Genomic DNA, 27,317 nt, shown 5'->3' on the forward strand with positions numbered 1-27,317 from the left:
CTTCTCTCTCCTCCTCTCTCCACACGGAATGGACATGTCAATTCTTCAGCGCGGAGAGAGGAGGCGCGCGAGCCTCCAATAGACTTCCAGTATGACATGGAGGCTGGCGGGAGAATTGCGCCAGTTTTACTCCGTGTGAACGGAGCCTTACTATGAGCACCTTCACTGCTCTAGACCCCCAAGGACATTACTATGAGCGCCTTCACTGCTCTAGACTCCCAGGGACATTACTATACGATCCTTCGCTGCTCTGGACCCCCAGGGACATTACTATGAGCTCCCTCACTGCTCTAGACCCCCAGGGACATTACTATGAGTTTCCTCATTGCTCTAGACCCCCAGGGACATTACTATGAGCTCCCTCACTGCTCTAGACCCCCAGGGACATTACTATGAGTTTCCTCATTGCTCTAGACCCCCAGGGACATTACTATGAGTTTCCTCATTGCTCTAGACCCCCAGGGACATTACTATGAGCTCCCTCACTGCTCTAGACCCCCAGGGACATTACTATGAGTTTCCTCATTGCTCTAGACCCCCAAGGACATTACTATGAGCACCTTCACTGCTCTATACCCCCAGGGACATTACTATGAGTTTCATCATTGCTCTAGACCCCAAGGGACGTTCCATCACTGTTCTAGTCCCCCAGGGGCATTATTAAAAAATCCTTCACTGCTCTAGACCCCCAGGGACATTACTATGAGCTCCTTCACTGTTTTAGATCCCCAGGGACATTACTATGAACTCCTTTGTTGTTGTAGACCACTGGGGACATTACTTTGAGTTCCTTCACTGCTCCACACACAGGGATTGGATGTGGTGAGAATACATGTGGCACTTGTGTATATAGCACAATACAAAAGAGACAGGGCAAAGTCTGTATGTATGGGCACAATCATAGTATATCGAAGAACATGTATGTGGTAGAGAAGCCTCAGACTCTGTGGGCCGGGTGATAGCTCTGCACCCCTATAACTATACCCCTGGCGGCACTGAGGGGAATGCCAGGAAAGTGCACCACAATGGGACGTCTGTTTCAGTATTTTATTGCTATGAGAATTCATGTAGGAATACATTATATGGTTTGTATATGCATAATAAACTTCACTATGCCCCCCCCCCTCAATATAATGATACTATATTTTCCCACCCATATTATATTCCTGCACCTTCCCTCCTATATAATAATACTATACCCTACTACTAATATAACAGTACTATATCCCCCCCCCCACCAATAATATATGCCTGCCCACTAGTATACTATTACTATTCCTTACATTAGTAACTTTATCCTGCTTTATATTAGTAATATTATTATATCCTATGGCTAATACAAAATGGGAATGTCAATGGTGTGAGAATAGCACTGCCAGGTGAGGACTGGGTAGGTGAGTAAGGATCTAGTAGCTGGGTGAGGATCTAGTAGGTGAGTGCACATCTTACAGCTGGGTTAGGATTTGGTAGCCGGGTGAGGATCTGGTAGCCGGTTTAGGATTCAGTAGCTGGGTGAGGATCTAGTAGGCGAGTGAACATCTTGTAACTGGGATAGAATGTTGTAGTTGGGTAAGGATCGAGTAACAGGGTGAGGATTTGGTAGCTGGGTAAGGATCAGGTAGTTGGGTGAGGATCTGGTAGCTGAGTGAGTATTAGGTAGCTAACCGATATCCAATATCATGAAACATGGTCAATGAGTATGAAAAAAACTAGAAAGCCCAGATGATCTGATAGCTGAGTGAGAATGGGATAGCTGCGTGAGGATCTGATAGCTGGGTGAGGTTTGGGTAGCTGGCTGAAGATCAGGTAGCCGGGTGAGGATTTGGTAGCTGGGTAAGGATCAGGTAGTTGGGTGAGGATCTGGTAGCTAAGTGAGGATCGGGTATTTAACCACTATATCCAATATTATGAAACATGGTCAATGAGTATGAAAAAAAACTAGAAAGCCCCGATATTTAGATGACCTGGTTTTTGCGGGTTGATGGTCTTATGGTCGTTTAACAATCCTTGCCTTTGGGTTGTCCTCGGGTTCTATCTTCTTTTAATCTGAATTATGGCATTTTCCAGAATCTTAATTCTCTCTTGAAACCCGCATTTTCTTGTGCGCTCCTCAGACTCAACGAGCAGTTCGACAAATTTTTCCGGAGACCTTATGGAGGTATACTGCTTTATGTGATCTGTTGCCCTCAGGATCAGCTCACAGCCATCATTTCTCAGCTTCTCCGTCTCGGCCTTCACCCTCTCTATAACCATTTGATAGGTCAGCTCCTCTTGGTCGTCTCTTCTATACTTCATCTTTATGCTCCTATAGGAGATTTTCTTGTTGACCACCAAGTTTTGCCATAGAGCCTTCTCGGAGAAGTGCTTACTGGACCCGTGCCTACAGACCCGACATGAGGCATTGAAATAAAAGACTTCACACAAATAGACAACAAGGTCATAGGCCACCAAGCAGTCCTGGTGACAGGTGGAGCGGCACTCCCGGCAGTTTGTGCAGTGCTTGTCTGTACTGATCTTCTCCTTGACCGGAGAGATGACATCAAATTCTAAATATTCATCCTTCTCGATTTCCACCTGGTGTTGTCTAAGAGTTCTTTCAGTTTGCTCCAGCTCGTGCTGCATGGAGATCACTTCTTCGATCCTATGGACAAGCGCTTCCACTGTGATTTCGGGGGCGTTGCTCTTCATGAGTTCATCCTTTTGTAAATAAATATTTTTTCTTGAGGTTCTGGACAAAAAATTGAAAAAATTATTGATATCGTCCATTCCTGAACTCCACTGCTGCTCAGTAGCCAAATCGGCATCAGAGGAATTATCTGCATATAGGACTCCATTATTGAAGGTGAAGTGGATGGGGCAGCCATTTTTGTCTTTTGCACATGGGACGTTGGCATTAATCATTGCCGCCAGCTCTGGCGGTCGTTGATCATTGAAAGCTGAAGCCAGGAAGGTCACTATATTTTCTTTTACATTCGGACCAAATATTTTCAAGAGGGAATCAAACATGTATTTCTGATTTGGAGATAAACCGGTCATCGATGATTGGGTCACAAAACAGATTGCATCAATGTGGTCCAGTGTGGAGTTATAAAACAATGCCCGGATCTGCTGTACTTCTGCCCTCTGAGGAGTCTCACCTACGCTTTCCGGAAGTCCAGGAGTATCAATGATGGTTAAGGAGTGCGGGATACAGAACTTTGGTAGATGGTTGATCTGGTAAACCATGATCTTTGATCTTTGTTGGGTTTCCTGGACCATCACTGGGTCTTCTCTAACTAGTTGGATCCTGCAGTTATATTTCCACTGAATCCCAAAAATGTAGTTGACCAGGGCATTGACCATGGTGGTTTTGCCAGATCCGGTTGCACCGATCATCATTATGACCTTGTTATTTTTCTCTGGATCTCCATTCCTCGGCTGCCATTTCTTGCTTTTTTGATCGTAGTTTAAGAGCATCTTGTAAATGGCCGGGGGTCCGGCGTATTCATTGTCATTGGACAGGTCAGGGTTTAGTTTAAGCCACAAAATTCTTGCATTATCTTCTACCTGAGACCCATGAGAATTATTACCTGCAGGGTATATAGGAGATGGTGAGTGCCCCAGTTATGTCCGTCATACATTGCTGGAATTTTTACTATTGCCAACTTTCTAGGAATCTTTATGATTTACAATGGGCAAAGCTACATTTGTTAAAGTAATTGATTGATTTGAGGCCTAATGGTTATTGTGATAACTGATTATTATGATATTTTGGCACCAACACCTACAGGCTCAGACCCCCTGTTGCTAATACTGACCATGAAGCCCATAGGTCTTTCTCAAGTGGTCAGTAAATCAGCTAACTTTTTGGTGCCCTTCTCCCCATAGCTGAGGGCTTTCTACAACTGTGCTAGGCCCAATGTTACTACCATACCTGCTGTTATGGTTCCTACTGAAGGACCTGCCACCATTGGCCTGCTACTTGAGCCTTGTGATCACCACACATCTTAAAGGAGAAGTCCGGGCTCTGACTTTTTTTTCAAACGAGCCAGGGAGGAGGTGGCTAAAGAGAACAACATACACCTACCTCCCTGGCTCTAGCACTGGGGTCGACTGTTCTTTGCTCCAGTTCAAGGTCCCCCTTGCCTTCCTAGTCTAGGCAGAGACCCGGGTCGTGACTTGTAAGACCCGCTCAGCTATTCAGCTGCCGGGGTCCCGTCTCGGCCCCTTTCCACCTCTTTTGAAAAAAAGTCTGAGCTCCAGACTACCCCTTTACTCCTTTAATGATAATTACATTCCAGTACATTGCACAGTGCAAGTATTATATTACTTTATATAAGGGGCTATTATACTGTAGGGTCTCTATATACCAGTATTGTTTAGGCACTTTATGATATTATTTGAGCACTGTATGGTGGTATTGTTTTTAGCACTATTAGCACTAGCACAATATATTAATGTGGCAGTGTATGATAATATAATAGGAATGCTACATAGCTGGTATTTAGACAATTATTTGCAAGTATTATTAGTGCAATGAATGGCGCTTATATAATAAGTCAATATATATGTATGCTGTATAACAGTGCACTATATGGGGGAGGGCCAACAGAAGCTACATCGCGTGAAAAGGTCTCTATGTCTTCAGAAAAATGTTCAAGTTTACATTCTTCTCATCTATATACAATACTAATATTTAAACATGACATCACAGGGTGTTCAGTGCTCATCCTATAGATAGTACTAAGTGCTTATACAATAATTTATGCAGTGCTCAGTACCCACACTCATTCTTTAGATAATACGAAGTACTTATACAATACTTTGCGCAGCACTCAGTACTCATGACGCTTACACACTCATCTATAGCACACATTACATGAGAAAAAAATAGCTATAATAAGTGCCTCTATCTTCACATAGTATCTATGGGAAACACTAGTTGTATTATCTATAACAAATGCTCAGTACTACCCCCATATACTGCACCTCACCTTCTCCCCCCCCCCCCCCCCATGCTAATAATGTTATATTGGGGGGGATGTCCTGCGTTACCTTCGGGCTTCCCGCTGGCTGCCATGCTTTCTGCCTCGTTTTCTCTGTCTGACTCCTCTGAATCTGGATCTCATCTTATATAACATTCTCCTTGTTTCACTTTCCATCCTGAAGAAAAAAAATAATCTGCTAAAATGATGTACAGAAAGTAAAACTGCTGATTTTTTTTTCTGTTCTTGCAGAGTAAATATTCGTGTTTGTTTATGGTGATACCTCCCCCGCCAGATTGTGAAAGCTAAGCCTGGCCATACACTTATAGCTGTCACCTCAATGCTGTCTCTTCTAATCCACATCAGATTATTTTCTTTTGGATGTTAGCTCCTAAAGTGATAATGATTAAAAAGGGATCTGTACGGACATGTTAACCCTTCTTATCACTGATACATGCGAGGCGGACATACTCAACTGTGAATCTACTGATTGTCAGTTCACCAGTCCAAATAATTCATCAATATATCGTCGCCAGCAAAGTAATTCATCCTTAGACCTTAATGTATATATTGCCATCTCCTTAAAATGGTTCATAACCATATTTGTATATTTAGGGGCCACACTGGACCCCATTGCGGTCCCTTGTCTCTGAATATTTTACATGTCCTGGAACTTCCAACAACTGTAAACGAAAATGTTTCACAATCATTGATAAACATAAAGGTGGAGACTACTTCTTTTACATCCTTTTGGCTCCGGTTATGCAGATAGATGTGTTTAGGTGTACTACATAGAAAGAAACTAGTATGGCCTCCTCTGGTATAGGCAAGTGTTATAGTTTCAGTAAGAAATATGGCAACAATGACAAAGTATCCTAACTAAGAGATAGCATTGGCCATGCTTGATAAAGGTATCTTATTTGCCAAAACGTTGCCTAAAAAGAAAGAAAAAATGTTTTTCTCTGTTGGCTGACGTGTGCATCTTTCCTTTGGACCATTGACTTTCATGTGAATTAGTTGGACCAAGCTCACCAGGCAGCCAGCACCAGCCTGGAGCATCTAACCAATCTGAGCTTGCTGCAGGATTAAAGACTTAGGGTACTATTACACCAAGCAATTTTCCGACGACTAACGATAAACGATCTTAAATGACCGCTAAGGCAAACGACCCGAAATCGTTCGCCCAAGTACACGAAACGATGATCGTTATTTATGATCGTTCTTGCGGTCGTTTAGTCATCGCTATTGCGTACGTTTCAGCTGTGAATTTTTATTCCACCGAACGATGTGCGAACGATGTGCGAACGATGAGCGAACGATCAAATGATAAAAATAGGTCTGGATCCTATTAAACGATCAACGATTTCTCGTTGGTCGTTTAATCATTGCCTGCTATTACACGAAATGATTATCGTTCAAATCCGAACGATTTAACGATTTTTCGAACGATAATCGTTCCGTGTTATACCACCCTTATTCTCCACATATTTCTGCAGATATTTTGTCATCTATTATGCGCCAATTACTTGTGCAAAAACACACATCCCATTGTTTACAGTGGCAACATGCATCTGGAATATTTTCCTCCTGTATCCATTAATATGGGCAAAAAATGCATTGTGCAGCGTGTGACCCTATCCTATGGCTGATCTGGAAGCAATAAGGACTCATGTGTCCTGTGGTGACTTATATTACTGTGGTTTTATATCAGATCATGGCGAGGATCAGGAAGAGTCACTAGTAATAAAGGATAATAAGACATTGAGAAGAGTTGAATGCATTTTCCGAGCCTTAGGGGAATTCTGCACAGACTAAACTCCCCCTGACCCTGGCTGCCTTAGCTGTTTCCATGAGAAGCTCTGACTGCCTGAGTGACTCTGGGGTAAAGGTCTCTGTGCAGCTGCAGGACCCCAGTTATTGTGGTAGGGGATTCACAGAGTGACTCTCCCAACAGAGGGAAATGTTGTGTCCATGTGATTATACCTCCCATCGTGCAATTAGATCATGCAGGGGACTTTCCTACAGTCCATAAGTTCTCATGTGACTACACAATATAAAGCGTCACCATCTACATGGTTGTGTGAACAATGCACAGGACCGGATATAGGTCTCACTTTCTAACAGAAGAACATTTTTAGAAGTGATATTATTGCATCACAAATCGCTGTAATGGCTGATTATATTATTTTGTAACACAGGATATACACTACCGTTCAAAAGTTTGGGGTCACATTGAAATGTCCTTATTTTTGAAGGTAAAGCACTGTACTTTCCAATGAAGATAACTTTAAACTAGTCCTAACTTTAAACAAATACACTCTATACATTGCTAATGTGGTAAATGACTATTCTAGCTGCAAATGTCTGGTTTTTGGTGCAATATCTACATAGGTGCATAGAGGCCCATTTCCAGCAACTATCACTCCAGTGTTCTAATGGTACAATGTGTTTGCCCATTGGTTTAGAAGGCTAATTGATAATTAGAAAACCCTTGTGCAATCATGTTCACACATCCGAAAACACTCTAGCGCGTTACAGAAGCTACAAAACTGACCTTCCTTTGAGCAGATTGTGTTTCTGGAGCATCACATTTGTGGGGTCAATTAAACACTCAAAATGGCCAGAAAAAGAGAACTTTCATCTGAAACTCGACAGTCTATTCTTGTTCTTAGAAATGAAGGCTATTCCATGCGAGAAATTGCTAAGAAATTGAAGATTTCCTACAACGGTGTGTACTACTCCCTTCGGAGGACAGCACAAACAGGCTCTAACCAGAGTAGAAAAAGAAGTGGGAGGCCGCGTTGCACAACTAAGCTAGAAGATAAGCACATTAGAGTCTCTAGTTTGAGAAACAGACGCCTCACAGGTCCCCAACTGGCATCTTCATTAAATAGTACCCGCAAAACACCAGTGTCAACATCTACAGTGAAGAGGCGGCTGCCGGATTTTGGGCTTCAGGGCAGAGTGACAAAGAAAGAGCCATATCTGAGACTGGCCAATAAAAGAAAAAGATTAAGATGGGCAAAAGAACACAGACATTGGACAGAGGAAGACTGGAAAAAGTGTTGTGGACGGATGAATCCAAGTTTGAGGTGTTTGGATCACAAAGAAGAACGTTTGTGAGACGTAGAACAAATGAAAAGATGCTGGAAGAATGCCTGACGCCATCTGATAAGCATGGTGGAGGTCATGTGATGGTCTGGGGTTGGTGCTGGTAAGGTGGGAGATTTGTACAGGGTAAAAGGGATTCTGAATAAGGAAGGCTATCACTCTGCAACGCCATGTCATACCCAGTGGGCAGCGCTTGATTGGAGCCAATTTCATCCTACAACAGGACAATGACCCTAAACACCTCCAAATTGTGCAAGAACTATTTCCAGCAGAAGCGGCAGCTGGTATTCTATCATAGGTAATGGAGTGGCCAGCGCAGTCACCAGATCTGAACCCCATTGAGCTGTTGTGGGAAGAGCTTGACCGTATGGTACGCCAGAAGTGCCCATCCAACCAATCCAACTTGTGGGAGCTGCTACTAGAAGCGTGGGGGGCAATTTCTCCAGCTTACCCCAACAGATTAATAGCTAGAATGCCAAAGGTGTGCAATGCTGGAATTGCTGCAAAAGGTGGATTCTTTGACGAAAGCAAAGTGTGATGTAAGAACAATGTTATTTCACATACAAATCATTATTTCTAACATTGTCAATGTCTTGGCTCTATTTTCTATTCATTTCACAACGTATGGTGGTGAAGAAGTGTGACTTTTCATGGAAAACACAAAATTGTTTGGGTGACCCCAAACTTTTGAACGGTAGTGTAGGTTTGGGAGTAAACTTGCAATATATAGTACAATAGTGTACCAAATCCACCTGTAAGGTGATATAAGTTTCAACCAAATATTTATCATTTCGGTCCGACTATTTGGTAAATTTGTTGCAATATTATTTTTTCCATCATCTCACCAAATGCTACATTTTATGGCACTATTGATATGTCTGTCCCCCTCCACCATCCAATACAGAAGGCTCTTAATAGCTAGCTTTAAAAAAAAAAAAAAAAAAAAAGAGTAGAAATACATATGCAACATAAGTCTGCAGTGTTGATAAGTGTTTAAAAGTTCATTTGGAATCGGTGGCTCTTGTGCATTACAAAAGTCATCTGCTCAATAAATAGTTTCCTGATGAAAATCCAAGATGGCAGCCCCCGCAAGTTTCTACCTCTGCCTGTGATGATTGGCCGGAATCCTGTGCATGTCATAATAAACAAGCTAGGCGTGACATCACAAAGTGGTCCATTGTGATGTCACCTCTAGCTCCTTCCCTATGACATGCTCTAAGTCTCTTCATTCAGCTTGGCAGCAGAGAGCCGCATACATTGTAGCGGAGCACTGATGTGCACAGCTGAGCATTTCTGTGTTCTCTAGACAGCTCTGGCAGCTTACCTCTCTGAGGACAAAGGGGTCAGGCAGTGATTATCCATCACGCCTGACCTCCAATCTCCAAGCTAGAGGTGACTCCACTGCATGGAGGTGTGCGGCCTACAAGTAATTATACTCAGCAGATGATGTTTCTTCCAATGTATGACACTGGATGACATCATCATGTATCAGGCATTAGACACATCAGATTCTCCTTGTTGCCCATAGCAACCAATCACAGGTTTACTTTCATTTGTAAGAAGTGAAAGCTAAGCTGCGACTGGTTGCTATGGGTAACACAGAGAATCTCTGTATACTGTAATGGGTGATAATAGTGGGTGGGCAGTATTATTTGCTATTTACTTTGTGGGTTGGTAAGGTTGTGTTTTCACGTTTAGGATGCGTTCTGATTCTGGACAAAGACGTAACTATCCCCCCATTTCTTCCCCAATAGCCGTGTGATGTTGCTGATACACCTGGCGCAGCTATTAAGGAGGAATGCCCATACGGGATTGTTTATCGTTAACTCGTTTATCGTTAACTCGGAAATCGTTCGCCATACTACACAGAATGATAGTCGTTAGTTACGATTGTTACTATGATCGTTATTGTGATCGTTACTATGATCGTTTACTCCTTCTGCGGAACTCGAGCGAACAAATGTGGAATTACAGCGAACGATTAACGATAATTTTAGGTTCAGATCTAAATCAACGCACGATAAATCGAATCATTTTTCGCAAGATAATTGTCCCGTGTAATAGGCCACTAAGCTTCTAGATCTCCTCACATTCGTCTTCATGCCCTTCAGTGATTTCCTGGATTTGAAGTGATTTACATCTGTCATACATTACAAGCTACACAATAGATGGCTCAAATTGTGGCAGTACTGTGCTCTAGTTGGCTTCATCTTTCCTTCCCATTTAGAGTACTGGGTTCTATATGTTGTGCTGCCGTAGGACAATCAGGAAAACCAAAAATTACTTACCAAAATTTATATTTCCTGGAGTCCGTAGGCAGCACAAGCTTCCCACTCTTGATTACTTGTTACCGCTATATGAAAGATACACTGGTTCCTGGTCGGTGATCTGCTCTAGGGTCCTTTTACACGTAGAGATTATCAGACAGATTTTTGAAGCCTAAGCCAGGAATAGACTATAACCAGAGAGCAGGTGAGAAAGGAAACATTTGAGATTTCTCCTCTTTTCAAATCCTTTCCTGGCTTTGGCTTCAAAAATCTGTCATATGATCTCTCTGTGTAAAAGGACCCTTATAGGGTCAACACTTACAAGTTTAATTGATTTATTGCTAATTAACCTGTCTCTGATTGTACCCAGGGGGCTATAACCCATGTGTTGTTCTCCCTACAGACTCCAGGAAATTAAAATTTTGGTAAGTAAATTTTTGGTTATTCTTTTACTATAGGTGAACTAATATAGATGCAGTATATAAAGATCACAGCAGCATGGCTCAGGAGTATAAACATAGTTTTATTGTATTTCATACACAGGACCATGTACAATGTGCTGGATGCTACAATGAGGACTGACGTACAGGCGGTGCGGATGGAGAGAATGTGGAAAGGTAACACTACCCCATGTTCAGCTGAATGCAATCTATTGTTATCAGCTTTTCCGGGCTAGGGAAGGGTTGACAACAATATATTGTTCCTTTAAGGGTTTTGTGGAAAGTCCAAAGAGGAACCCTGAAGAACTTTGAGGGTTTTCAACAGTGGTCCCCAACTTGTGGCTCACTCAGCTGTTGCAAATCTACAACTCCCATCATGCCCTGGCAGTCTTTGCAACAGTTGTAGAGCCATAGATTGGGGAATACTGGTGGAGAAGAGTAAGGATGGAGGAAGAGTCACCAAGAAGACTGGTCCAAAGGAGGAGAAGGACGAAACATGTACGGTCAGAAGACGTAAGAGTTAGTGTCGTTCCGTACGTTGAGCGTCCGCTCAGCCTGGGCGATGGTCTCGTCTGCCCTCTTGCTCAGCTCCTTACACTCTAGTAGAATATCGCTGAATTGCTTGTAGGTCTCGTCGATGATGGCGCTCTGTGTGGGCTTCAGGTCCCAATACCCTTCCTCCACCCAAGGTTTGACAGCCCCGGAGACCTCCACAGCCCCACTGCCAATGAACTTCTTTAAGGAGTTATCAATGTCTTTACAGATTTGGTACAGGTCACTCCCGGAGCCGGTCACCCTCTCGCCATCGATGACCCGAAGGCTGGGAATGGTGTCAAGCACAGCGTGTCGGTAAGACCCGTTGGCACACAGGGGGTTGCTCAGGTTATACACAGGGTCTCGTAGGCGGATGCTCTCCAGTCTCCGGAGCCCCTTCAGACACTGTAGGTTCTCAATACTGCACAGCAGGTTCCCGGCCACGTTGAGGGTCTGCAGGTTGTCGCAGGAGGCCAGAGGCTCCAAGGAGGAGATCCGGTTGCAGGAAAGATTTAGGGCCACCATCTGCTTGAGGGAGGAGAGCGAGGCCAGGTGGGTGATGTGGTTGTTGGACAGGTCTAACCTCTCCAGGTTCAGACATTCTCCTATACAGCCCAGCTCCTGCAGACCAACACCCCGCAGCTTCAGGAACAGGATGGACTCCAGGTCAAACTCCCCGGTCCTGGACTTCAGCATCTCAGGGGTGATCCGGGCGTGCTCCGCATTCTGATCCTTGCTGCTCCTCGATTCCATGCTGAAGACAATTCTCCAAGACCTCGGTTACTTCAGTCGTCTGGATTCCTCCACCTGGGGTGGTGGAGATGTCTTCTCCTGAGGACGGAGAGGAGTAATGGGTCACATGACTACACTTGGGGTCCAAAGAGTTTCTGGAAAATACAAAACAAGCCAGTGATCAGCTAATGTAGCTAAGCCTCTTGTGTGATACAGTCTACCGAGCCAATGTATCTAAGCCTTTCATGTATGATAGGGTTTGCATAATAGTATTTGTAGTGTCTATCTCAGATTTACCTAATCCAATGTGATGTTTCTTGAGCTGATGTATCTATCAAGTGTGATACTATCTGATGAGCTTTGTATCTAAGCTTTTATATTGTCTGCTCATGTCTTAGAATATTATGTGAGATATATCTAATCCCTACATGTGTATCTAAGCCTTTTATGTGATACCAACTGTTTGGTTAGGTAAAGCTGTTCTGCAGACAATTAATCATGAGAAGCTTAAATACATGATGCCTGACATAGTATAACATATGATAAGTGTACATGCGTAGCTCAGCATACGCCATCAAACATGATAGGACTAAACACATCTGCAGACAGTATCACATGACAGGCTTAGATACATCAGCTCAACAAACAGTAACATGTGTAATGACTAGATACGCCAGCTCACACATGATAGGCTAAGCTACATATTGACTTAGCAGGCAGTATCACACATGAGAGGATTGGATACATCAGCTCAGGAGACAGAATCACACATAATGGAATGGGATTGGATACATCAGCTCAGCAGACAGTATCACACACGATATGATATTGATGCAATGTCCTGATGACGCTGAGTGACACCTGTAGGATAGGCTACAGGGGTTTTGTAGTAGCTGCTTCCATTTTTATAGAACACACAGGATGTCAGATGCTCCAGGCCTGGATATAGGGATACATCCGGGGCTGTGTGTATCTCATCCATACACAGGGATACAGGCGACATGTGATCACATGTCTGCTGCCTGTATCACACCATACACAGCGGGTATACGGATGAGCTGCGGACATGCAGACCCCCCTATATATAATACACAGCACTGTGCCCCCTATATATAATACCCAGCCCTGTGCCCCCTATATATAATACCCAGCCCTGTGCCCCCTATAGATAATACCCAGCCCTGTGCCCCCTATAGATAATACACAGACCTATGCCCCCTATATATAATACCCAGCCCTGTGCTCACCTATAGATAATACCCAGCCCTGTGCTCACCTATAAATACCCAGCCCTGTGCCCCCTATATATAATACCCAGCCCTGTGCTCACCTATATATAATACCCAGCCCTGTGCCCCCTATATATAATACCCAGCCCTGTGCCCCCTATATATAATACCCAGCCCTGTGCCCCCTATATATAATACCCAGCCCTGTGCTCACCTATAGATAATACCCAGCCCTGTGCCCCCTATATATAATACCCAGCCCTGTGCTCACGTATAGATAATACCCAGCCCTGTGCCCCCTATAGATAATACCCAGCCCTGTGCCCCCTATAGATAATACACAGACCTATGCCCCCTATATACAATACCCAGCACTTTGCCCCCTATATAAGATACTCACTGTGTAGAGGATGATGGAGCGGAGGCTGCGTGTTGCCTGCATCATCCAGCATCATGTAAGACCCTCCCCCGCTCCCCCCACCACCACCATGTGAGAGCAGCCCAGCACATCACCTCCCATACATCACAACTGAGCGTGTATCTAAGCCTGTCATGTGTGATACTGTCTCCTGAGATGCTGCACGTGCGATACCGTCTGCAGTGCCACTGTATCTAAATCTATGTGTGATACTGTGTAAATAGCCACTGTATCTAAGCTTTTCATGTTTCATACTGCCAATGTAGCTAATCCTATCATGTGTGATACTGCATTTCTATTATGTGTGATACTGAGACTCTGTATCCAATCCTGACATGTTGGATACCATCTGATGAGCTAATATCAAAAGATTATCATCTGAAATACTATTGAGCACCTGAATTTAATCTTATCATATGTGAGATTGTCACTGTATCTAATCCTAGAATGTGTGATACTCTCTGCGGAGTCCTTTTATCTAGTACTATAGTGTGTTACTGTCCGCTGAGTTACTAAGGAAGTTTATATAATACAGTCATGTGTGATACTGCAGGCCTGCTGTATCCAAGCTTATCCTGTTTGATACTGTCTGCTGAGATGTTGTATCTAAGCCTATGATGTTTGATACTTTCCGCTGCTTGCTATACATTTTGCACTGGGCTCTTGCTGTCTGTGCTGCAGGTCTGAACAATTCCCACACCTGTCATTACCCAGAGAGCAGTGCAAATAATATCTTACACACCTGGAAGAGAAGGGGTTAATGACACCCACCTGTCAATCACACAGAGGCTCCAGTATCTCCCCAGAAGTAGCTGAGGCTGTCACTGTGTCTCCCTGCAGGGGCGTGGCCAAGCCTGTAACTGGAACACTGTCTCCATGGTAACACAATGCTTTCCACATTTAAAGGGACAGAGGACTGCATAGACACCCTAATAGTATTCTGTCCTGTATACTAGTTGTAATCCTCAATTACATCCTGTATTATACTCCAGAGCTGCACTCACTATTCTGCTGGTGGGGTCACTGTGTACATACATTACATTACTGATCCTGAGTTACATGGTGTATTATACTCCAGAGCTGCACTCACTATTCTGCTGGTGGGATCACTGTGTACATACATTACATTACTGATCCTGAGTTACATGGTGTATTATACTCCAGAGCTGCACTCACTATTCTGCTGGTGGGATCACTGTGTACATACATTACATTACTGATCCTGAGTTACATGGTGTATTATACTCCAGAGCTGCACTCACTATTCTGCTGGTGGGGTCACTGTGTACATACATTACTGATCCTGAGTTACATCCTGTATTACACTCCAGAGCTGCACTCACTATTCTGCTGGTGGTGGTCACTGTGTACATACATTATATTACTTATCCATCGGATAGCTACATCTGATACAACAGCTTTTTGTACACCCCCACTGTTGAGTGTAATGGTATGGGCCTTGGCAGTAACTGTTTCCTCTCCTCACTGTTGGCTTTAATGGTGTTATTCCTGAGCCATTCTGTAGTGCGCTCCCCTCTACTGGCTGTGATGGTGGTTGTCATGGTACAGTCCATCTTGACTGCAGTTTCTCCCCCCATAGCTAGGCAAAAAGGTACATTCCTCCACTGTGATATTAACTCTTTACTCCCCAGCAGAGAGTGTAAAGACATAAAAAAAAGTGAGAGAAGACAGAAATTTCCAGCAAAGAAACAGCGATCACATTAGGAGGAGTTTCATTTAATCAAATAGACCTGATGTGTTGTGGAAGTAAATTTCCAAATGGTAGTTGGAGAGGAGCGAATTTACAGCAATAACTAAGGGTCCTAGTCCACGGGTCGATAGGGGCCCGATCAATAATGTAAACGAGCGCCGATCTGCTAGATCAGCGATCGTTTACTGGGCCTATTCCACGTCCGGATAATTGTTTAGCGAGGGCTGCAGGGGCATCGTTACCAATGTCCTTGCAGCACTTGTTTTAAACACCAAACATACCTATACATGTTACAGGGCTTCTCCTGCGCGCCTTCTTGCTCCTGTTCCCGCGCGCAGCAGCAGATTCAGAGCTGACAGACTGCTCAGCCAATCACTGGCCGCGGTGGTCCTGGCCAGTGATTGGTTGAGCGGTCTGTCAGTTAAGGCTAGTCCGAAGCTGCTGGTGCAGGTGGGACCAGGAGGAACAAGGAGCGCAGGAGAAGCCCTGCAACATTTGTAGGTAATGTATGGTGCTTTTGAAATCATAGGGCACTGACCGTGCATCGCTATTCCACGCAGCAATACACGGTCGGTGCCCGATGATTTTGGGTTTCAACCTAAACGATCATCGGCTGAATGTTGTCTCTATTCCACAGAGCGATAATCTGGCCAATTATTGCTCCGCGGAGTAGGCCCCTAACTCTGAAATCCACTCATCAGCCGGCTGCCTTATAACTCCCTACTCCTCCTCAATGGGTGCTGGGAAAAGCTGGATCCAGTCCTTTTCCCAGCACCTGAGGAGGAGCGGCAGTCAGCTAAACAGCAACAGGCTGATGAGTGGATTTCAGAGATAAAGTGTTTTACTATCAGGCTGGGTTCACACTGCGTTTTTAGCATACGTTTAACGGATCGGTTTCTTTTTAACGGACAAAAAAAGTATCAGCAACGTTTGGGTCCTTTGGGTTGTCCTCAGGTTCTATCTTATTTTAATCTGTGTAATGGCTTTTTCCAGAATCTCAGTCCTGTCATGAACCCTGCCTCTTCTTGCGCTCCTCAGAATCAACGAGCAATTCATCACATTTTTCCAGAGACCTCATGGACGTTTACTGCTTTGTGTGATCAGTTGCCCTCAGGATCAGCCCATCATTTCTCAGCTTCTCAATCTCGGCCTTCACATTCTCCTTTTGGTCGTCTCTTCTATGCCTCATATTTATACTCCTATATAAGATTTTCTTGTTGAACATCAAGTTTTGCCATAGAGCCTTCTCTGAGAAGTGACTACTGGACCTATGTCTGCAGACCTGACATGAAACATTTAAAAAAAAGTTCACAAATAGACTATGAGGTCGTAGGCCACCAAGCAGTCCTGATCTGGCTATCAAGACAGCCAAAAGGTTATTACCCGTTATACAAGAAACGTTAGTTAATATGGTCTCATCCTCAACAACTGCAGGTTGAAGTAAACCAACATGGCCGCTATATAGAAGAAGCAGAGTTCTTAATATTTACACTGGAGGGAGGCATGGATTCCTCCTCTTCTACACTGCGAGAATTGTCCACAGAGACCCTCAAATTGAAGGAGAAAGTGCAAGACCTGGAGGATCGTTCCAGAAAAAAAAAAAATCTGGGGATTGTCAAGGTCCCAGATTTGGTAGCGCAGAAGGATTAAGCAACATTATGTGAGTCTACCATTCTATGCTGGGATGTGAGACCCAACCAGGGATGTGTCTCATCCAGCCTTACAGCAACACTCACAACAATGTCAGAAGTGACATGTTACTTCTTTCAAAGGATAGCGGAATACGCCAGCCCATAGAATGGTGTCTATGGAGCCGGCGGAAAGGCGCACGGACAGACAGCAGAATTCTGCTGACATTATCTGCGAGAATTCCTCAGTATGAACCCACCCTAAGAATTAAAATAGGAAGGGTTGTGAGTTCTTTCATTTCCCTATATACACTCACCGGCCACTTTATTAGGCACACCATGCTAGTAACGGGTTGGACCCCCTTTTGCCTTCAGAACTGCCTCAATTCTTTGTGGCATAGATTCAACAAGGTGCTGGAAGCTTCCTCAGAGATTTTGCTCCATATTGACATGATAGCATCACACAGTTGCCGCAGATTTGTCGGCTGCACATCCACGAATCTCCCGTTCCACCACATCCCAAAGATGCTCTATTGGATTGAGGTCTGGTGACTGTGGAGGCCATTTGAGTACAGTGAACTCATTGTCATGTTCAAGAAACCAGTCTGAGATGATTCTAGCTTTATGACATGGCGCATTATCCTGCTGAGAGTAGCCATCAGATGTTGGGTACATTGTGGTCATAAAGGGATGGACATGGTCAGCAACAATACTCAGGTAGGCTGTGGCGTTACAACCATGCTCAATTGGTACCAAGGGGCCCAAAGAGTGCCAAGAAAATATTCCCCACACCATGACACCACCACCACCAGCCTGAACCGTTGATACAAGGCAGGATGGATCCATGTTGTTGACGCCAAATTCTGACCCTACCATCCGAATGTTGCAGCAGAAATCGAGACTCATCAGACCAGGCAACGTTTTTCCAATCTTCTACTGTTCAATATCGATGAGCTTGTGCAAATTGTAGCCTCAGTTTCCTGTTCTTAGCTGAAAGGAGTGGCACCCGGTGTGGTCTTCTGCTGCTGTAGCCCATCTGCCTCAAAGTTGGAGGTACTGTGCGTTCAGAGATGCTCTTCTGCCTACCCTGGTTGTAACAGTTGGCTATTTGAGTCACTGTTGCCTTTCTATCAGCTCGAACCAGTCTCCCCATTCTGCTCTGACCTCTGGCATCAACAGGGCATTTCCGCCCACAGAACTGCCGCTCACTGGATGTTTTTTCTTTTTTGGACCATTCTCTGTAAACCCTAGAGATGGTTGTGCATGAAAATCCCAGTAGATCAGCAGTTTCTGAAATACTCAGACCAGCCCTTCTGGCACCAACAACCATGCCACGTTCAAAGGCACTCAAATCCCCTTTCTTCCCCATACTGATGCTCGGTTTGAACTGCAGGAGATTGTCTTGACCATGTCTACATGCCTAAATGCACTGAGTTGCCGCCATGTGATTGGCTGATTAGAAATTAAGTGGTAACGTGCAGTTGGACAGGTGTACCTAATAAAGTGGCCAGTGAGTGTATATTTCCTTACTTGTCAGGAAAATCAGATCATTACAGAACCTTCTAGAGAAGAAGGGGAAAAAAAAAAAAAGGAAAGCCCCATTTTTATTTTCTAAAAATGGAAGAGGTTTATCACCACCTTCCTGGGTCTATCCGAGATCCATACAGTAGTAAGGACCTTCAAAAATACCTTGGGATACCAGGAGGGCGATGTGGCATTATGTCTACCAGACTGACCAGAAGAAACGTCACTTCTGTGAGCAGGGTCAGGAGGGAGGGGGACACTTGCTTCAGAAAATGTACTGTACATGAGTGATTGAGAGTCACAACTTGTGATATGTTCATCTTTTATTGTTTTATGGCATGTACACGAAAATTTTTCAATAAAAATAAGTTTACAAAAGAAAAAAAAAAAAAAAAGAAGAAGAAAGTTCTAGTTTATATTTTTCTCATTTATACACAGTAATAGTATTTACACAGGGTGCTCAGTACTCATCCTTTATATAATAATAAGTTCAGTGCTCGAGTTGAGCGAGCACAAAAAGGTCATGTTACTCGAGTCAAGTATTTTTCAATGTTCCAGTTCTCAACTCGAGTAGTGAACCCCATTAAAGTCACGGGGGGACTTAAGCATTTCAGAAAACATCAAAAGGTGATGGAAACAAAGAAATGGAATGGGAACATGCGTGGATACATTTAAGACTCTTAGGTTGCCGTATTACGCCACTTTTACATACGGACAATAATGCACACCCAGCTCAAGATAAAGTGAAACAAATGTGAAAAAACACTCTTCTCAGTACATTTACATAAATGGGGGGGGGGGGGAGCACAATTTCTACACCCTTTAAAAGCAGGCCCGTCTTTTATCTTAGCACTCTTCATCTATATTTGCCGTAGGCGAAGGTGAAATCAAACTACGCCCATTGGTAAGGGTATGTACAGACATTTTGGACGATGGACTCATAGACTCATCAAGCCAATGCACCAAGTGCAAGAGCTTCCAAAAAATAAAAAGGAGAGAGGGAATCCCATGCACCCTTTATTACACATAAAGGAGGTCCTCATGCATACACACTGTAAAAAGGAAGGGGCAAGGGCCTTGTGGTGACCCTCCCTATAATTGTGAGTGAAAGCCTGGTGGTGATCCTCTGAAAAATTAACTTTTTAGCACACTTATATGCTAGTTGAAGAAGAAGAGGAGGAGGAAGATGGTTATCCAGTTACAGCTTGCAAACACAACTTGCATGGGACTTTATGGTACACTGCTTTCCACCAGTGGAGAAGTGAAGTCGGGAGAAATCCAGGCTTTATTCATTTTGATAAGCATCAACCTGTCGTCATTCTCAGGTGCCAGGTGGGTACGCTTTTCAGTGATGATCCCCCCAGCAGTGTTAAACACCCTCTCTGACAACACGCTAGCTGCAGGGCAGGCCAGCACCTCCAAGGCATACAGAGCCAGTTCATGCCACGTGTCCAGCTTAGACACCCAATAGTTGAAGGGCGCAGAGGGATCACGGAGGACGATGGTATGGTCGGCTACATACTCCATCACCATCTTCCAGAACTTTTCCCTCCTTGTAATCCTAGGCTGCGCAATGGTGGAATACTCCTGGGGGGATGTCATAAACATGTCCCAGACCTTGGAGAGTACTCCCCTGCCTGTGTTGGACATGCTGCCTGTTCCCCTCATATCCCTTCTTCGTTGACCAACGCAACTAAGTCCTCTGCTGCTATCGTTGTCTGATGGGAAGTATTGTATCAATTTTTCCACCAGGGCCTGGTGATATTGCATGACTCGAGTACTTCTCTCCTCTTCAGGAATGAGAGAGGTGAAGTTCTCCTTATAACGGGGGTCAAGAAGGGTAAACAGCCAGTAATCTGTGTTGGCCAAAATGCGTATAAAACGAGGATCACGGGAAAGGCAGTCTAACATGAAGTCAGCCATGTGCGCCAGACTCCGAACAGGCAAGACTTCGCTGTCCTCACTAGGAGAAGGACTTTCCATCTTCTCCCCCTCCTCCTCCTCTTCAGGCCATCCGCGCTGAAAAGATGGAATACAACTACCATGGCTACTATCCTCTGCAGTGAACGCAATGGTCTCCCGCTCCTCCTCCTCATCATCCTCTTCCTCCTCATCCAATACGTGCTGAGAAATGGAAATGAGGGTGTTCTGGCTATCAATCGGTGTACCATCTTCCTCCACCTCCTTTTTCCCATGCAAAGCATCGGCCTTAATGTTCAGCAGCGAGCGTTTCAGCAAACACAGCAGTGGTATGGTTACGCTGATAATAGCGGCATCGCCACTCACCATCTGGGTTGACTCCTCAAAATTGCGTAACACCTCACAGATGTTAGCCATCCATGTCCACTCCTCATTACTGAAGTGTGGCAGCTGACTAGCAACACGACGGGCATGTTGCAGCTGGTATTCCAATATTGCGGTCTTCTGCTCGCAAACCCTGGTCAACACGTGGAATGTTGAGTTCCAGCATGTGGTCATGTCACACAACAGTCGGTGAGCAGGCAAATGCAAGCGCTGCTGCAGTGTCTTGAAGATGGCACCATTTGTGGTTGACTTCCGCAAATGAGCGCACACGCGGCGTACCTTCACAAGCAACTCTGGCAAATCAGGGTAGGTTTTCAGAAACCGCTGAACCACCAAGTTAAACACGTGGGCCAGGCATGGCACATGCGGGAGTTTGCCGAGCTGCAGAGCCGCTACGAGCTTACGACCATTATCAGACACGACCATGCCTGGTTGTAGGTTCATCGGTGAGAGCCACAGATTGGTCTGCTTTGTTACATCAGTCAACAGCTCTGCGGCAGTGTAGTTTTTGTCTCCTAAGTTGAGCAGTTTCAGCACAGCCTGTTGATGCTTCCCCACAGCAGTGCTGCAGCGCTTCCAGCTACCGACTGATGGCGGCGTGCTACCAGATGTTAATTCGGAGGTGGAGGAAGAAGGGTTACTAGAGGTTGCATAATAGGTGGGGGAAGCCCTGACAGAGGTAGGGCCTGCAGTCCTCGGTGTCGGTAGTATGTGTGGCGACCCAGGGTACGACTCAGTCCCATCCTCCACAATGTTAACCCAGTGTGCCGTCAGGGAAATGTAGCGTCTCTGACCACTTGTCCAAGTGTCCGTGGTTAAGTGAACCTTCCCAGTAACCGCGTTGGTCAGGGCACGGGTGATGTTATGTGTCACGTTTTGGTGTAAGGCGGGGATGGCGCAGCGGGAAAAATAGTGACGGCTGGGCACAGAGTACCGAGGGACAGCTGTTTCCATGAGACTGCGGAATGCCTCAGTTTCCACAAGTCCATAGGGCAACATCTCCTGGGTTAAGAGCTTTGCAATCTTCACGTTAAGCACTTGCGCATGTGGGTGGGTGGCTGCGTATTTGCGCTTGCGCTCAAAGACCTGGGGTACAGACAGCTGAACACTGCGCAGGGACACATTTGAGGACATGGTGGATGACCCTGCAGGCAAAGGGGCGCATGCAAGGCCTGCGTCTGGGGCAGGTGAAGGGTTGGAGGCGAACATGCCTGCATCCTGGGCTGGGGAATGAACAGCAGTGCCAGCACCTAACACAGGGAAAGAGGCCGTGGTGTCACCTGCAGGTGCTGATTGCAGAGCACGGCCTTCATTCCATCTAGTCGGGTGCTTAGATGACATGTGCCGGAGCATGCTGGTGGTGGTCAGGCTGGTAGTGGTGACTCCTCTGCTTATCTTGGCACCGCACAGGCTGCAAAACACAATCCGCTTATCATTTGCACTTTCCTCAAAAAAATGCCAGACCAACGAAGACCTACCCCTCTGCACTGGAGCTTGCCGTGAAGGGGTGCTCCGGGGAACAGTTGCGGGACCACTTGGTATGACAGCCCCGGAAACCTCCACAGCCCCGCTACCATTGCACTTCGTTAAGGAGTTATCAACGTCATTACAGACTTGGTATAGGTCACTCCCGGAGCCGGTCACTGTCTCACCATCGATGACTTGAAGACTAGGGATGGCGTCCAGCACAGCGTGTCGGTAAGACCCGTTGGCACACAGGGGGTTGCTCAGGTTACTCACGGGGTCTCGCAGGCGAATGCTCTCCAGTCTCCGGAGCCCCTTCAGACACTGTAGGTTCTCAATACTGCACAACAGGTTCCCAGCCACGTTGAGGGTCTGCAGGTTGTCGCAGGAGGCCAGGGGCTCCAAGGAAGAGATCCAGTTGCAAGAAAGATTTAGAGCCACCATCTGCTTGAGGGAGGAGAGTGGGTCCAGGTGGGTGATGTGGTTGTTGGACAGATCTAACCTCTCCAGGTTCAGACATTCTCCTATACAGCCCAGCTCCTGCAGACCAACACCCCGCAGTTTGAGGGACAGGATGGACTCCAGGTCAATCTCCCCGGTCCTGGACTTCAGCATCTCAGGGGTGATCCGGGTGTGCTCCGCATTCTGATCCTTGCTCCTTCTGGATTCCATGCTGAAGACAATTCTCCAAGACCTCGGCTACTTCAGTCGTCTAGATGCGTCCAGGAGCACCTGGGGTGGTGGAGATGTCTTCTCCTGAGGACGGAGAGCAGTAATGGGTCACATGACTACACCTGAGGTCTGAGGAGTTTCTGGAAAATAGGAAACATGCCAGTGATCAGCTAATGAATCTACGACTCGTGTGTGATACAGTCTACTGAGCCAATAAATCTAAGCCTATCATGAAAGGGTTTGCATGTGTATCTAAGATGTATGATACTGCTTGCCAAGCTTATCTTTCCCAGACTCATGTGCGATACTGTTTCTTGGCTCGATTAGCAATGAGCTGGTGTATCTATCAATTGTGATACTATTTGTATCTAAGCTTCTATATTGCCTGCTGATATGCAAGAATGTCATGTGAGATGGTGTCCTCAAGGATGCTTTACCTAATATCCTTTAAGGGTGCGTGCACGCTACGGAATTTGGCGGAATGCAGAATCTGCCTGTGCATAGAATAGTGTCTATGGCATGGGCGGAGATGCACGCCGCTGCGTGCGGGTACGAGCGACGGAATCAGATGAGGATCATACTTGCAGATTCCATAGTGTGCACGCACCCTAACACTGAAAGACCCTTGGTTGCCCGCGGCCCCAAACATTGGCCAATTGGCGCTCGTTTTCAGTGCCTTTTAAAAGGTACAATCACTGCATCATTCACACTGCCACTGCTGAACTTTCATCGTTATTGGCTACATGACGTGCGGCCGATAGTGATAAATTTTACCACTAGTCAAAAGATCCAATCAGCTGGCGAGAGGGCATTTTCCCGCTCTTGGGCTGATCGCTGGCACTTTTATATGGGCAGATTATTGGCTAATTGAGCATTCCTAGTAACGCTTGTTGCGATAATCAACACATGTAAAAGGGCCTTTACGTGCTTTGTCTTGGCAGATGAAAGTCTAAGATACAGATTCAGCAGATTATGACAAAATTTGAGACATCAGCATAAAGGAGTTGGCCAACTTATAATAAAATTCATAGATGGCGAACATGAAGGAGCATGTGACCATGCCCCGCCCCAAGTGTCCACTACTGAGCCTGTATATTCCTATGGTGGACACTGGGGGCGGGGCATGGTCACATGCTCCTTCATGTCACGCCACAGAGCAGGACAGCACAGCCTGGAGGAGGGGAGTCTGATTTTAGCTCTATGAGGTACACAGGGAGCTGCTGACAGTATATACAGAGTACAGTTACTAATACTATACACTGATTTATTTTACTATAAAGTGGCCAACACCTTTAACAAACAGTAAGGGTACAAACCCACTTGACGTATTTGCTGCGTGAATCAGTCTTAAAAATAAGCAGGCAAAACGCAGGTTGGCTTTATACGATTGTTCTGCGTTAAAATTCGCAATTGCGTATTTTTGAAACGTGAAGCTTGTTGTTAGCAAAGCATCAGTTGTTAACAACCTGTGTGAAAAACGCATGTAGCTTCACGCTTCATAAATACGCAATTGCGTATTTTAACGCAGAACAATTGTATAAAGCCAACCTGCGTTTTGCCTGCTTATTTTTAAGACTGATTCACGCAGCAAATACGTCAAGTGGGTTTGTACCCTAACATGCAATATGATAAGCTACACCAGCTCAGCAGACAGTATCACACTTGATGGAATTGAATACATCAGCTCAGCAAACAGTATCACACATTATGGGATTAGATACATCATCTTAGAAGACAGTATCACACATGAAAGGGTTAGATCTGATATTGATGGAACGTCCTAATGGTGCTGAGTGACCCCTGCAGGATAGGCCCTACAGATAATACACAGCACAGTGCTCCCCCTACAGATAATACACAGCACAGTGCTCCCCCTATAGATAATACACAGCACTGTGCTCCCCCTATAGATAATACACAGCACTGTGCTCCCCCTATAGATAATACACAGCACTGTGCTCCCCCTATAGATAATACACAGCACTGTGCTCCCCCTATAGATAATACACAGCACTGTGCTCCCCCTATAGATAATACACAGCACTGTGCTCCCCCTATAGATAGTACACAGCACTGCCTCCTTCTGCTGTCGGTCATAGGAATCTAATCCTATCAAATGTGATACCGTCTGCTGAGCTGGTGTATCTAAGTTCATCAAGTGTGGTATTATCTGTTGACTATCTGAGTATCTAATCCCATAAGGTGTATTGTATATAGATCTGTATAGAACCCGGTGAGATGCTGAGTGCAGTATTGCCGAAACAAAGGAGAATGCACAAAACATGATAAAAGTCAAACTAACCTGCTGAATTATCATATAGAATCTGCAGCCAGACCAGGTGTGCACACGCTCCAAAGTGATGTCAGCAGCGACCGCAAATCATTGCACGGAGAAACAGGAACCTTCGTCTCGGGAGAAACCGCAGAGCAGACCGATTACTCGCTGGACTTTTAAACGGCAACTGGTTTCGACGCCGGCATCTTCCTCAAGCCCTGAAAATAACAAAATCCTTCTTACACATTCGAATATTCGAGAATTCCCAGAAGGGGTGGGATCACACTGCGACCCCACATCACACTGTGCACAGTGCCCCCCCAACCCCGCATCACACTGTGCACAGTGCCCCCCAACCCCGCATCACACTGTGCACAGTGCCCCCCAACCCCGCATCACACTGTGCACAGTGCCCCCCAACCCCGCATCACACTGTGCACAGTGCCCCCCAACCCCGCATCACACTGTGCACAGTGCCCCCCAACCCCGCATCACACTGTGCACTGTGACCCCCAACCCCGCATCACACTGTGCACTGTGACCCCCAACCCCGCATCACACTGTGCACTGTGACCCCCAACCCCGCATCACACTGTGCACTGTGACCCCCAACCCCGCATCACACTGTGCACTGTGACCCCCAACCCCGCATCACACTGTCCACTGTGACCCCCAACCCCGCATCACACTGTCCACTGTGACCCCCAACCCCGCATCACACTGTGCACTGTGACCCCCAACCCCGCATCACACTGTGCACTGTGACCCCCAACCCCGCATCACACTGTGCACTGTGACCCCCAACCCCGCATCACACTGTGCACTGTGACCCCCAACCCCGCATCACACTGTGCACTGTGACCCCCAACCCCGCATCACACTGTGCACTGTGACCCCCAACCCCGCATCACACTGTGCACTGTGACCCCCAACCCCGCATCACACTGTGCACTGTGACCCCCAACCCCGCATCACACTGTGCACTGTGACCCCCAACCCCGCATCACACTGTGCACTGTGACCCCCAACCCCGCATCACACTGTGCACTGTGACCCCCAACCCCGCATCACACTGTGCACTGTGACCCCCAACCCCGCATCACACTGTGCACTGTGACCCCCAACCCCGCATCACACTGTGCACTGTGACCCCCAACCCCGCATCACACTGTGCACTGTGACCCCCAACCCCGCATCACACTGTGCACTGTGACCCCCAACCCCGCATCACACTGTGCACTGTGACCCCCAACCCCGCATCACACTGTGCACTGTGACCCCCAACCCCGCATCACACTGTGCACTGTGACCCCCAACCCCGCATCACACTGTGCACTGTGACCCCCAACCCCACATCACACTGTGCACTGTGACCCCCAACCCCACATCACACTGTGCACTGTGACCCCCAACCCCACATCACACTGTGCACTGTGACCCCCAACCCATCACACTGTGACCCCCAACCCTGCATTACACTGTGCACAGTGACCCCCAACCCCACATCACACTGTGCACTGTGACCCCCAACCCCACATCACACTGTGCACTGTGACCCCCAACCCCACATCACACTGTGCACTGTGACCCCCAACCCCACATCACACTGTGCACTGTGACCCCCCAACCCCACATCACACATCCACGTGAATTCACATAATACTGATATCAACAAATCATAATTCATCAAATTGCAGATTTTTGTTTTACTTACACAGCCTGAGCCTGCACCCTAGAATGTGTGAGGATCACGGTGCTACAGCTGATACACAACATGCTGGAGAGAGGGAAGATGGCCGCTCACTGTGTGTTTCCCTTGTGACGTCACGTTTACATGTTAACTCTTCACATGCAGGAACCTAACAGGAGGCAACACTGTGTCCCAGCAGCCATCCTCCATTTACAGCCAGCTGTAGGCTGTCAGCTAGGAATGCTGGAGGGAGGAGGGATCTACCACCCAAGGCACACCTCCTTGTTGGGGTCAGGACTTCATATTAACTCCTAGCATGCTGGAGGCTGGGGCACAGGCACAACTCCCTGATAA

General features: G+C 46.1%; 3 protein-coding genes across 6 annotated transcripts; all 3 read right to left on the reverse strand.

The window, feature by feature from the left end:
* Positions 1–1,129: 1,129 nt before the first annotated feature.
* Positions 1,130–5,130, reverse strand: LOC138783907 (uncharacterized). The gene is made up of 2 exons (XM_069959219.1): positions 5,035–5,130; positions 1,130–3,569 (listed from the first exon to the last, which is right to left on the reverse strand). The coding sequence occupies exons 1-2, from the start codon at positions 5,057–5,059 to the stop codon at positions 2,032–2,034; spliced, it is 1,563 nt and encodes a 520-aa protein (XP_069815320.1). The 5' UTR covers positions 5,060–5,130; the 3' UTR covers positions 1,130–2,031.
* Positions 5,131–10,845: 5,715 nt separating this feature from the next.
* On the reverse strand, positions 10,846–25,380 carry LOC138783908 (leucine-rich repeat-containing protein 61-like). 3 transcript variants are annotated; one of them, XM_069959220.1, is made up of 2 exons: positions 25,301–25,380; positions 10,846–12,203 (listed from the first exon to the last, which is right to left on the reverse strand). In XM_069959220.1, the coding sequence occupies exon 2, from the start codon at positions 12,067–12,069 to the stop codon at positions 11,287–11,289; it is 783 nt and encodes a 260-aa protein (XP_069815321.1). In that variant the 5' UTR covers positions 12,070–12,203; positions 25,301–25,380; the 3' UTR covers positions 10,846–11,286. The 3 variants fall into 3 exon arrangements, with proteins under 3 accessions (XP_069815321.1, XP_069815322.1, XP_069815323.1); XM_069959221.1 differs by lacking the exon at positions 25,301–25,380 and adding an exon at positions 14,467–15,711; XM_069959222.1 differs by lacking the exon at positions 25,301–25,380 and adding an exon at positions 13,678–13,729.
* On the reverse strand, positions 18,485–25,389 carry LOC138783906 (zinc finger BED domain-containing protein 6-like). 2 transcript variants are annotated; one of them, XM_069959217.1, is made up of 2 exons: positions 25,301–25,389; positions 18,485–23,082 (listed from the first exon to the last, which is right to left on the reverse strand). In XM_069959217.1, the coding sequence occupies exon 2, from the start codon at positions 22,996–22,998 to the stop codon at positions 19,789–19,791; it is 3,210 nt and encodes a 1,069-aa protein (XP_069815318.1). In that variant the 5' UTR covers positions 22,999–23,082; positions 25,301–25,389; the 3' UTR covers positions 18,485–19,788. The 2 variants fall into 2 exon arrangements, with proteins under 2 accessions (XP_069815318.1, XP_069815317.1); XM_069959216.1 differs by having other exon boundaries at positions 18,485–23,138; positions 25,301–25,384.
* Between the last annotated feature and the right edge of the window lie 1,928 nt (positions 25,390–27,317).

The sequence above is a fragment of the Dendropsophus ebraccatus genome, chromosome 2, assembly GCF_027789765.1.
Source record: "Dendropsophus ebraccatus isolate aDenEbr1 chromosome 2, aDenEbr1.pat, whole genome shotgun sequence".
NCBI classification, from domain to species: Eukaryota; Metazoa; Chordata; class Amphibia; order Anura; family Hylidae; genus Dendropsophus; species Dendropsophus ebraccatus.

Coding starts and splice junctions, on each gene's coding strand:
- LOC138783907 (XM_069959219.1), bottom strand. CDS start 5,059: ATGGCAGCCAGCGGGAAGCCCGAAG. Junction 3,570..5,034: donor AGCCAGCGGGAAGCCCGAAG/GTAACGCAGGAC, acceptor TATACCCTGCAG/GTAATAATTCTCATGGGTCT.
- LOC138783908 (XM_069959220.1), bottom strand. CDS start 12,069: ATGGAATCGAGGAGCAGCAAGGATCAGAATGCGGAGCACGCCCGGATC.
- LOC138783906 (XM_069959217.1), bottom strand. CDS start 22,998: ATGGAATCCAGAAGGAGCAAGGATCAGAATGCGGAGCACACCCGGATC.